At 44.6% G+C, this 12683-nt stretch overlaps 1 protein-coding gene across 1 annotated transcript; it reads left to right on the top strand.

The window, feature by feature from the left end:
- Positions 1 to 2794: 2794 nt before the first annotated feature.
- On the top strand, positions 2795 to 4153 carry LOC140394010 (hemoglobin subunit alpha-like). The gene is made up of 3 exons (XM_072480770.1): positions 2795 to 2972; positions 3288 to 3492; positions 3784 to 4153. Exons 1-3 carry the CDS (start codon positions 2878 to 2880, stop codon positions 3907 to 3909), a joined length of 426 nt encoding a protein of 141 aa, XP_072336871.1. The 5' UTR covers positions 2795 to 2877; the 3' UTR covers positions 3910 to 4153.
- Positions 4154 to 12683: the final 8530 nt, after the last annotated feature.

The following is a 12683-nucleotide window of genomic DNA, read 5'->3' as shown; positions in this document are numbered from 1 at the left end:
CTTACTTAAAAAATTTTTTTTAGAATATACAATTATTTTTTTTTCCAATTAAGGGGCAATTTAGCATTGCCAATCCACCAACATGCACATCTTGGGGTTGTGGGGGTGAAACCCACGCAGACACGGGGAGAATGTGCAAACTCCACAAGGTCAATGACCCAGGACCGGGTTCGAACCCGGGTCCTCAGTGCCGCCATCCCAATACTAACCGCTGCGCCACCATGCTGCCCTTTTACCCGCTTACTTAACCCATCAATATCGCTTTGCAAACTGTTTGTATTCCTCTCATAATTTGCCTTTCCACCTATTTTTGTGTCATTTGCAAATTTGGCAACAGTACATTCACTTCTTTCCTCCAAGTCATCAATATATATTGTAAACAGTTGACAAGCTGTTGACAACCCCACTGGTTCCAGGTCACCAACCTAAGAAAGAAACACTTATCTCCACTCGCTGTTTTCTGCCCATTAGCCAATTCTTTATCTTGTGATCTTGTAATCTTGTGGCTTAACCTTTTGTGAGGTACCTTGGTGAACACCTTCTGGAAGTCCAAATACAGCACATCTACTGGTTCCCCTCTAGCCACTCTGGTTGAGATTTCCTCAAAACTCTAATAAATTAGTCAGACCCAATAGCCCTTTCATGAACCCATGCTGACTCTGTTTGATTAGATTTTAATTTTCTAAAAGTGCTGCTATTACTTCCTTAATAATTGATTCCAACATTTTTCCAACAATACATGTTAGGCAAATCGGCCTATAGTTACCCGTTTTTTGCCTCCTTCTCTTTTTGAATAGGGGTGTCATAGTGGCAGTTTTCCAATCCTCCAGTACTTCTCCAGATTTCAAGGATTTTTGGAAAATTATAATCAATGCATTCACTATCCCTGTAGCTACCTCTATTATGATCCTAGGATGCAAGACATCTGGGTCAGGATTTTAGCCCCATTAGTTTATCTGATATTACTTCTGTGATGGTATTTAATACCTTTCATATTCATTAGTATCAATGGGACGTTTGAAGCATCTTTCACCAAAAAGACTGATGCAAATACCTGTTAAACTCCTCTGCATTTTCCTTGTTCTCCATAACTATCTCCCAGATTGATTTTCTAAAGGACCTTTGTTCACTCTTGTCTCTCTCTGCCTTATTAGATAATAATAATTTAAATTTGGAGTATCCCATCCGGAATCATAACAAATTGGGGAACCTATCCAGGAACTGGGCGTGAAATTAGTAGAAAAGAAGCAAAGTGGACCGTGGCCATTTCTCAATGAACAATTCCTCTGTTCTCATTTCACTTCTGACTAATTCACGTTTTGCCACCTCCCAAATATCCTCTTTAAAAAATGAGAAATACTCCAACATCTCAGCTAATTTCCAATAGTCCAATAAACAGGGCTAAATCGCTGGCTTTGAAAGCAGACCAAGGCAGGCCAGCAGCACGGTTCGATTCCCGTAACAGCCTCCCCGAACAGGCGCCGGAATGTGGCGACTAGGGGCTTTTCACAGTAACGTCATTTGAAGCCTACTTGTGACAATAAGCGATTTCTTCTTCTAGCCATCTGTTACCTTTGTACTAGCTCCTCTCAAGGTCCCACTTGGCATTTTAACATTCTCGTCTTAATTGTTATTTGTACAGTAATGCTTGTGAATATTTTGAGATACTTTCCTCATAATGAATTGGCCCAACAATTTGTTTAATTGTTTAAACAATTAAACAATTGTTTAATTTTGTTTTTAAATTAACAAAAACTGTCTTTTGTTAATTTAACATCTAATATTGTCACTTTACATCGTCCAGAATAAGTGGATGAATCATAAAATCATAGAATTTACAGTGCAAAAGGAGGCCATTCAGCCCTTCGAGTCTGTACCGGCTCTTGGAAAGAGCACCCAACCCAAGGTCCACACCTCCACCTTATCCCCAGAACCCAGTAATCCCACCCAACACTAAGGGCAATTTTGGACACGATGGGCAATTTAGCATGGTCAATCCACCTAACCCGCACATCTTTGGACTGTGGGAGGAAACTGGCGCACCCGGAGGAAACCCACGCACACACGGGGAGAATGTGCAGACTCCGCACAGACAGTGACCCAAGCCGGGAATCGAACCTGGGACCCTGGAGCTGTGAAGCAATTGTGCTATCCACAATGCTACGTGCTGCCCTCAACTGGAATCAACTGGAGTAAGAGAGAAATAATGTGGCATTTGACATTTAGTGACCAATGGGCATTAAAATTAAATATAGCAATAAAAAATACATTTTAGGCCAATGTAATGAATCTATTTTGGATATTGCTTTGCTCTATTATATCATATTATATAATATTCTATTTTCGGTATTATTCTATTTTAAAGGCATGCGAGTTAAAAATATTATTCTAGTTTAACAGTGAGTGTTATGTTGGTGGATGTTCAGCATTGTCTTTGTTGCTGAGTTAGCAATCAAAATATTTAATATTCTCTGATTACAATGAATTGTCCAAGTCAATGATCCTATCTGCCTTGTGGTCCATGCCACATGTGTACTAGTCTATTCTAGCGCACTTATTAACTAATTTAGTCAAACCATTGGAACATCTTCCAAATGAAATATGCAGAAGGTGGGGTTTGGTTAACATTTCTCAAACATCGGTTATCTTTCTTAACAGTTGCTAATGAAAACAGATGATTGGTTCCTCACTTGATGTTGCTTCTTATCATTGCATTAGTCACAGATCCAATAGAACAGTTGGGAGGAGAGGCCAGCAACCAATCAAGCAAATGGAGACTGAAGGGAGGGTCCAGGAGAAATGCAATAAAAACGGGTAAGAACCACCCTTAGACATCTCAGAAGTGTTGAGAGTGAAAGAGTGACAAGAGCTGCAACCATGATTTTCACGGACAATGACAAGAATGAAATAATGCCCATCATAAAGGTGCTCGAGCAGAATGCTGAGAAATTAGGTGCAGAATCTCTGGCCAGGTAATTCCATTCCATTTACATTCTGTTCAAAGCATTTTTGTCAAGAATCTGTGATGATAATTATTTGATTGATTTATTTTACTGTGGCATCATGAGCTAACTGAAATGGGATTTCAATAATTTTCTAAAGCAGTGTGATTGGTGATCTCAAAACAGAATGAATGTGAATCAGAATAAGATTGCAAACTTTCCACATATTAATGAAGTTTGCTGTACTGCACAATAGTGTTTAACTATTTGAATAATGAGTTTGGGTTGGGCTGGGTGCTGGAAGTTTCAGAAGATGGAACTTTTTTGTTATTTTTGTCCCTGCAGAATGTTTGCACTTTATCCTGGAAGCAAGGTTTATTTCCATTTCGAAGACTTCTCTGCCGCCGGTCCCAAGGTCAAAAAGCATGGTGCAAAGGTCATCGGAGCTATAACCAAAGCAGCTCACCACTTGGATGACCTGCATGGCCACCTGGAAGGTCTTGCAGAAACCCATGGTAAAGTACTTCTGGTAGACCCTCAAAACTTCCCGGTACGTATCAATTTGATTGAATCTTCCTCGTGCTTATTCCAACAACTTTGTGACCCTCAAGACAGTAACTGGATATTTAGATTGCTGCATTTCAAATTGAAAGGTTAATTTGTAAATATTTTAGTCCTGTGCATAATTTAACAGTAAATACCTGTTATTCATTTTGCATTTAAAATAATTAAGGATCCCTTCGACCAACATTCCTTCTGGGGCATGCTCAGTATCGGACACCCCGACAAAAATAGACATGTCTTTGCTTCCAATTCATTTTTCTTTTGTTTATTGTTACAGAAACTTTGCCAATGTATCGAGGTGACCTTGGCCAGCCATCTGACTGAATTCCTTCCATCAACCCACTGCTCCATAGACAAGTTGCTCACTGTCATTTGCCAAATACTGAGCTCTCGGTACCGTTAAAGATGAAGCCAGGAAATTGAAGCAGAAAGTCGTTTGATTCACATCCTTCAAACCACTGTTTGCACGTTTGCTCAACCTGCGTGGCAATGAGTCCTCACTCTTATAAACAAACTTGATTTTGCTGTAACTCTCACTGTTCAATCCAGTTTGCATATTTCATCATTAATTTTCCATCTATAATTGTTAAACTGCTTCAACTGAAATATTTACTGAGGAACAATAAACTTTTGCTTTTAGCAAACGATACACAGTCTACCCGTGCATAATTTACATAAACATACTTCATTTCAGATGAAAAAGTAGTAGAAATAAAAATGTTCAAAAGATTACCCACCATCAAGATACCGCCTTCACCTACTTAGAATTTTACACAGCAATGAAGAGGGCAGAGTAAACTGACAGAGACAGGCTTTTCACAATTATAAACCCACTGTTTGTCTTGCATTGGCAAATTGCAGCTGATTCAGTGGGGTGCTTCTCCCCATCAGAGCTAAGGTTGTTACAGCCTACATTATCTGGTCTATACACAGAAAGTAATGTAATATGTCTACCTTCATGCCTGAAAAAAGGTGTCTATTTCAAATTTGAGTTCGGTTTTGGAAATTCAAAATGACAATTAGTCAGGATTCCTTCGATTCAAATTTAAAATGTTAATTCATCCTGCCTTTCAAGTGTCTCTGTCTGATGGTTAACCAGAAACTCCGTTGGTGCATTCTTAATTTTTCCATTGTGGATAAAAAGCAAAACACACAGTACAAAGAACAAAGAACAAAGAAATGTACAGCACAGGAACAGGCCCTTCGGCCCTCCAAGCCCGTGCCGACCATGCTGCCCGACTAAACTACAATCTTCTACACTTCCTGGGTCCGTATCCCTCTCTTCCCATCCTATTCATGTATTTGTCAAGATGCCCCTTAAATGTCACTATCGTCCCTGCTTCCACCACCTCCTCCGGTAGGCAAGGTGGTGAAGGCAAGCATGCCGTATGCCTTCTTGACTACCTTCTCCACCTGTGTTGCCCCTTTCAATGACCTGTGGACCTGTACTCCTAGATCTCTTTGACTTTCAATACTCTTGAGGGTTCTACCATTCACCGTATATTCCCTACCTGCATTAGACCTTCCAAAATGCATTACCTCACATTTGTCCGGATTAAACTCCATCTACCATCTCTCCGCCCAAGTCTCCAGATAATCTAAATCCTGCTGTATCCTCCGACAGTCCTCATCGCTATCCGCAATTCCACCAACCTTTGTGTCGTCTGCAAACTTACTAATCAGACCAGTTACATTTTCCTCCAAATCATTTATATATACTACAAAGAGCAAAGGCCCCAGCACTGATCCCTGTGGAACACCACTGGTCACAGCCCTCCAATTAGAAAAGCATCCTTCCATTGCTACTCTCTGCCTTCTATGGCCTAGCCAGTTCTGTATCCACCTTGCCAGCTCACCCCTGATCCCGTGTGACTTCACCTTTTGTACTAGTCTACCATGAGGGACCTTGTCAAAGGCCTTACTGAAGTCCATATAGACAACATCCACTGCCCTACCTGCATCAATCATCTTAGTGACCTCCTCGAAAAATTCTATCAAGTTAGTGAGACACGACCTCCCCTTCACAAAACCGTGCTGCCTCTCACTAATATGTCCATTTGCTTCCAAATGGGAGTAGATCCTGTCTCGAAGAATTCTCTCCAGTAATTTCCCTACCACTGAAGTAAGGCTCACCGGCCTGTAGTTCCCTGGATTATCCTTGCTACCCTTCTTAAACAGAGGAACAACATTGGCTATTCTCCAGTCCTCCGGGACATCCCCCGAAAATTGCCGTATTTATCCTTCTTCCTCTCAGGAACATGCCGGTCCTGAATCCCTTTCAACTGCCACTTGAAAGCCTCCCACATGTCAGATGTTGATTTGCCCTCAAACATCCGCCCCCAATCTATGTTCTTCAGTTCCCGCCTAATATTGTTATAATTAGCCTTCCCCCAATTTAGCACATTCATCCTAGGACCACTCTTATCCTTGTCCACCAGTACTTTAAAACTTACTGAATTGTGGTCACTGTTACCGAAATGCTCCCCTACTGAAACATCTACCACATGGCCGGGCTCATTCCCCAATACCAGGTCCAGTACCGCCCCTTCCCTAGTTGGACTGTCTACATATTGTTTTAAGAAGCCCTCCTGGATGCTCCTTACAAACTCCGCCCCGTCTAAGCCCCTGGCACTAAGTGAGTCCCAGTCAATATTGGGGAAGTTGAAGTCTCCCATCACCACAACCCTGTTGTTTTTACTCTTTTCCAAAATCTGTCTACCTATCTGCTCCTCTATCTCCCGCTGGCTGTTGGGAGGCCTGTAGTAAACCCCCAACATTGTGACTGCACCCTTCTTATTCCTGATCTCTACCCATATAGCCTCTCTGCCCTCTGAGGTGTCCTCTCGCAGTACAGCTGTGATATTCTCCCGAACCAGTAGCGCAACTCCGCCTCCCCTTTTACATCCCCCTCTATCCCGCCTGAAACATCTAAATCCTGGAACGTTTAGCTGCCAATCCTGCCCTTCCCTCAACCAGGTCTCTGTAATGGCAACAATATCATAGTTCCAAGTACTAATCCAAGCTCTAAGTTCATCTGCCTTACCCGTAATACTTCTTGCATTAAAACATATGCACTTCAGGCCACCAGACCCGCTGTGTTCAGCAACTTCGCCCTGTCTGCTCTGCCTCAGAGCCACACTGTCCCTATTCCCTAGTTCTCCCTCAATGCTCTCACCTTCTGACCTATTGCTCCCGTGCCCACCCCCCTGCCATACTAGTTTAAACCCTCCCGTCTGACACTAGCAAACTTCGCGGCCAGGATATATATGCCTCTCCGGTTTAGATGCAACCCAAAGAACAAAGAACAAAGAAATGTACAGCACAGGAACAGGCCCTTCGGCCCTCCAAGCCCGTGCCGACCATACTGCCCGACTAAACTACAATCTTCTACACTTCCTGGGTCCGTATCCTTCTATTCCCATCCTATTCATATATTTGTCAAGATGCCTCTTAAATGTCCCTATCGTCCCTGCTTCCACTACCTCCTCCGATAGTGAGTTCCAGGGACCCACTACCCTCTGCATAAAAAACTTGCCTCGTACATCTACTCTAAACCTTGCCCCTCTCACCTTAAACCTATGCCCCCTAGTAATTGACCCATCTACCCTGGGGAAAAGCCTCTGACTATCCACTCTGTCTATGCCCCTCATAATTTTGTATACCTCTATCAGGTCTCACCTCAACCTCCTTCGTTCCAGTGAGAACAAACCGAGTTTATTCAACCGCTCCTCATATCTAATGCCCTCCATACCAGGCAACATTCTGGTAAATCTCTTCTGCACCCTCTCTAAAGCCTCCACATCCTTCTGGTAGTGTGGCGACCAGAATTGAACACTATACTCCAAGTGTGGCCTAACTAAGGTTCTATACAGCTGCAACATGACTTGCCAATTCTTATACTCAATGCCCCGGCCAATGAAGGCAAGCATGCCGTATGCCTTCTTGACTACCTTCTCCACCTGTGTTGCCCCTTTCAATGACCTGTGGACCTGTACTCCTAGATCTCTTTGACTTTCAATACTCTTGAGGGTTCTACCATTCCCTGTATATTCCCTACCTGCATTAGCCCTTCCAAAATGCATTACCTCACATTTGTCCGGATTAAACTCCATCTGCCATCTCTCCGCCCAAGTCTCCAGACAATCTAAATCCTGCTGTATCCTCAGACAGTCCTCATCACTATCCGCAATTCCACCAACCTTTGTGTCGTCTGCAAACTTACTAATCAGACCAGTTACATTTTCCTCCAAATCATTTATATATACTACAAAGAGCAAAGGTCCCAGCACTGATCCCTGTGGAACACCACTGGTCACAGCCCTCCAATTAGAAAAGCATCCCTCCATTGCTACCCTCTGCCTTCTATGGCCTAGCCAGTTCTGTATCCACCTTGCCAGTTCACCCCTGATCCCGTGTGACTTCACCTTTTGTACTAGTCTACCATGAGGGACCTTGTCAAAGGCCTTACTGAAGTCCATATAGACAACATCTACTGCCCTACCTGCATCAATCATCTTAGTGACCTCCTCGAAAAACTCTATCAAGTTAGTGAGACACGACCTCCCCTTCACAAAACCGTGCTGCCTCTCACTAATACGTCCATTTGCTTCCAAATGGGAGTAGATTCTGTCTCGAAGAATTCTCTCCAGTAATTTCCCTACCACTGAATTAAGGCTCACCGGCCTGTAGTTCCCGGGATTATCCTTGCTACCCTTCTTAAACAGAGGAACAACATTGGCTATTCTCCAGTCCTCCGGGACATCCCCTGAAGGCAGCGAGGATCCAAAGATTTCTGTCAAGGCCTCAGCAATTTCCTCTCCAGCCTCCTTCAGTATTCTGGGGTAGATCCCATCAGGCCCTGGGGACTTATCTACCTTAATATTTTTTAAGACACCCAACACCTCGTCTTTTTGGATCAAAATGTGACCCAGGCTATCTGCACCCCCTTCTCCAGACTCAACATCTACCAATTCCTTCTCTTTGGTGAATACTGATGCAAAGTATTCATTTAGTACCTCGCCCATTTCCTCTGGCTCCACACATAGATTCCCTTGCCTCTCCTTCAGTGGGCCAACCCTTTCCCTGGCTACCCTCTTGCTTTTTATGTACGTGTAAAAAGCCTTGGGATTTTCCTTAACCCTATTTGCCAATGACTTTTCATGACCCCTTCTAGCCCTCCTGACTCCTTGCTTAAGTTCCTTCCTACTTTCCTTATATGCCACACAGGCTTTGTCTGTTCCCAGCCTTTTAGCCCTGACAAATGCCTCCTTTTTCTTTTTGACGAGGCCTACAATATCACTCGTCATCCAAGGTTCCCGAAAATTGTAGTATTTATCTTTCTTCCTCACAGGAACATGCCTGTCCTGTATTCCTTTCAACTGACACTTGAAAGCCTCCCACATGTCAGATGTTGATTTGCCCTCAAACATCCGCCCCCAATCTATGTTCTTCAGTTCCCGCCTAATATTGTTATAATTAGCCTTCCCCCAATTTAGCACATTCATCCTCGGACCACTCTTATCCTTGTCCACCAGTACTTTAAAACTTACTGAATTGTGGTCACTGTTACCGAAATGCTCCCCTACTGAAACATCTACCACCTGGCCGGGCTCATTCCCCAATACCAGGTCCAGTACCGCCCCTTCCCTAGTTGGACTGTTTACATATTGTTTTAAGAAGCCCTCCTGGATGCTCCTTACAAACTCCGCCCCGTCTAAGCCCCTGGCACTAAGTGAGTCCCAATCAATATTGGGGAAGTTGAAGTCTCCCATCACCACAACCCTGTTGTTTTTACTCTTTTCCAAAATCTGTCTACCTATCTGCTCCTCTATCTCCCGCTGGCTGTTGGGAGGCCTGTAGTATACCCCCAACATTGTGACTGCACCCTTCTTATTCCTGATCTCTATCCATATAGCCTCACTGCCCTCTGAGGTGTCCTCTCGCAGTATAGCTGTGATATTCTCCCGAACAAGTAGCGCAACTCCGCCTCCCCTTTTACATCCCCCTCTATCCCGCCTGAAACATCTAAATCCTGGAACGTCCTTCTTATACAGGTCACACCTGCCCCGGAAGAGCTCCCAGTGGTCCAGATAATGGAAACCCTCCCTCCTACACCAGCTGTTTAGCCACGTGTTTAGCTGCTCTATCTTCCTATTTCTAGCCTCACTGGCACGTGGCACAGGGAGTAATCCCGAGATTACAACCCTAGAGATCCTGTCTTTTAACTTTCTGCCTACCTCCCTGAACCCCTGCTGCAGGACCTCATGCCCCTTCCAGCCTATGTCGTTAGTACCAATATGTACAATGACCTCTGCCTGTTTGCCCTCCCCCTTCAGGATGCCCTCTATCCGTTCAGAGACATCCTGGACCCTGGCACCAGGGAGGCAACATACCATCCTGGAGTCTCTTTCACGTCCACAGAAGCGCCTATCTGTGCCCCTGACTATAGAGTCCCCCAATTACTATTACTCTTCTGCGCTTTGACCCTCCCTTCTGAACATCAGAGCCAGCCGTGGTGCCACTGCTCTGGCTGCTGCTGTTTTCCCCTGATAGGCTATCACCCCCGACAGTATCCAAAGGGGTATACCTGTTCGAGAGGGGGACAACCACAGGGGATTCCTGCACTGACTGCCTGCCCTTTCTGGTGGTCACCCATTTCTCTGCCTGCACCTTGGGTGTGACCACATCTACATAACTGCGACCTATGACGCTTTCCGCCACCTGCATGCTCCTAAGTGCATCCAATTGCCGCTCCAACCGAACCATGCGGTCTGTGAGGACCTCCAGTTGGGTGCACTTTCTGCAGATGAAGCCATCCGGGACGCTGGAAGCCTCCCGGACCTGCCACATCTCACAGTGAGAGCACAGCACCCCTCTAACTGACATTGCGTCAATTAATTAAAATTAAAATTAAAAAACATTTTAATTTCTTTTTTTTTTTTGAGTATTTTTTTTTTTAATTTTAAAGTTACTGTTGACGAACTGTTTCCTATCACTAGATTTCTAATAGAAATGCGAAAGCTAAATCTTTAGTTAAAGTAGTTAACAGACCTCCCAAGGAAATATCCAACTGATTCCAGGATTTCTGCCTTCATTCTCCGGGAATCCTGGAAACTGTCTTTCTGGGAGGAGATCTTCCGGATGTCTCTCCTCAACTTCGCATTTTGAACTATGAACCCGTGTGCTCTTTTCCAGGACAGTTGTTTATTACTGGAAGGCAGGTTAAAATATTTTGTGGCCTCAACACGGATTTCACATTTGACTTAAATTAGAATTTCCTTGAAGTACAGTTGATCCTTAAAGGAACAGAAATTGCCCTGTGTCGCCGGTACCAGCAGCAGTGACCATGAAGTTTTCAGATGATCATAAAAACCCAATCGTTCACTTCAACAATGGGCAGCACGGTAGCGTGGTGGTTAGCACAGTTGCTTCACAGCTCCTCAGGGGATGTCCCGGAGGACTGGAGAATAGCCAATGTTGTTCCTCTGTTTAAGAAGGGTAGCAAGGATAATCCCGGGAACTACAGGCCGGTGAGCCTTACTTCAGTGGTAGGGAAATTACTGGAGAGAATTCTTAGAGACAGGATCTACTCCCATTTGGAAGCAAATGGACGTATTAGTGAGAGGCAGCACGGTTTTGTGAAGGGGAGGGCGTGTCTCACTAACTTGATAGAGTTTTTCGAGGAGGTCACTAATATGATTGATGCAGGTAGGGCAGTAGATGTTGTCTATATGGACTTCAGTAAGGCCTTTGACAAGGTCCCTCATGGTAGACTAGTACAAAAGGTGAAGTCACACGGGATCAGGGGTGAACTGGCAAGGTGGATACAGAACTGGCTAGGCCATAGAAGGCAGAGGGTAGCAATGGAGGGATGCTTTTCTAATTGGAGGGCTGTGACCAGTGGTGTTCCACAGGGATCAGTGCTGGGACCTTTGCTCTTTGTAGTATATATAAATGATTTGGAGGAAAATGTAACTGGTCTGATTAGTAAGTTTGCAGATGACACAAAGGTTGGTGGAATTGCGGATAGCGATGAGGACTGTCTGAGGATACAGCAGGATTTAGATTGTCTGGAGACTTGGGCGGAGAGATGGCAGATGGAGTTTAATCCGGACAAATGTGAGGTAATGCATTTTGGAAGGTCTAATGCAGGTAGGGAATATACAGTGAATGGTAGAACCCTCAAGAGTATTGAAAGTCAAAGAGATCTAGGAGTACAGGTCCACAGGTCATTGAAAGGGGCAACACAGGTGGAGAAGGTAGTCAAGAAGGCATACGGCATGCTTGCCTTCATTGGCCGGGGCATTGAGTATAAGAATTGGCAAGTCATGTTGCAGCTGTATAGAACCTTAGATAGGCCACACTTGGAGTATAGTGTTCAATTCTGGTCGCCACACTACCAGAAGGATGTGGAGGCTTTAGAGAGGGTGCAGAAGAGATTTACCAGAATGTTGCCTGGTATGGAGGGCATAAGCTATGAGGAGAGATTGAGTAAACTCGGTTTGTTTTCACTGGAACGAAGGAGGTTGAGGGGCGACCTGATAGAGGTATACAAAATTATGAGGGGCATAGACAGAGTGGATAGTCAGAGGCTTTTCCCCAGGGTAGAGGGGTCAATTACTAGGGGGCATAGGTTTAAGGTGAGAGGGGCAAGGTTTAGAGTAGATGTACGAGGCAAGTTTTTTACGCAGAGGGTAGTGGGTACCTGGAACTCGCTACCGGAGGAGGTAGTGGAAGCAGGGACGATAGGGACATTTAAGGGGCATCTTGACAAATATATGAATAGGATGGGAATAGAAGGATACGGACCCAGGAAGTGTAGAAGATTGTAGTTTAGTCGGGCAGTATGGTCGGCACGGGCTTGGAGGGCCGAAGGGCCTGTTCCTGTGCTGTACATTTCTTTGTTCTTTGTTCTTTGTTCCAGGGTCCCAGGTTCGATTCCCGGCTTGGGTCACTGTTTGTGCGGCTTCTGCACGTTCTCCCCGTGTATGACTGGGTTTCCTTCGGTTTCCTCCCACAGTCCAAAGATGTTAGGTGGATTGACCATGCTAAATTGCCCTTAGTGTCCAAAAAGGTTAATTGGACTTACTGGGTTAAGGGGATGGGGGGAGGAGGTGTGTGCTTGAGTGGGGTGCTCTTTCCAAGGGCTGGTGCAGACTCGATGGGCCGAATGGCCTC

This window comes from Scyliorhinus torazame, chromosome 17 (assembly GCF_047496885.1).
Source record: "Scyliorhinus torazame isolate Kashiwa2021f chromosome 17, sScyTor2.1, whole genome shotgun sequence".
NCBI lineage: Eukaryota > Metazoa > Chordata > Chondrichthyes > Carcharhiniformes > Scyliorhinidae > Scyliorhinus > Scyliorhinus torazame.
The sequence above is the reverse complement of the archived record's forward strand: the minus strand, read 5'-3'. Positions and strand labels throughout refer to the sequence as shown.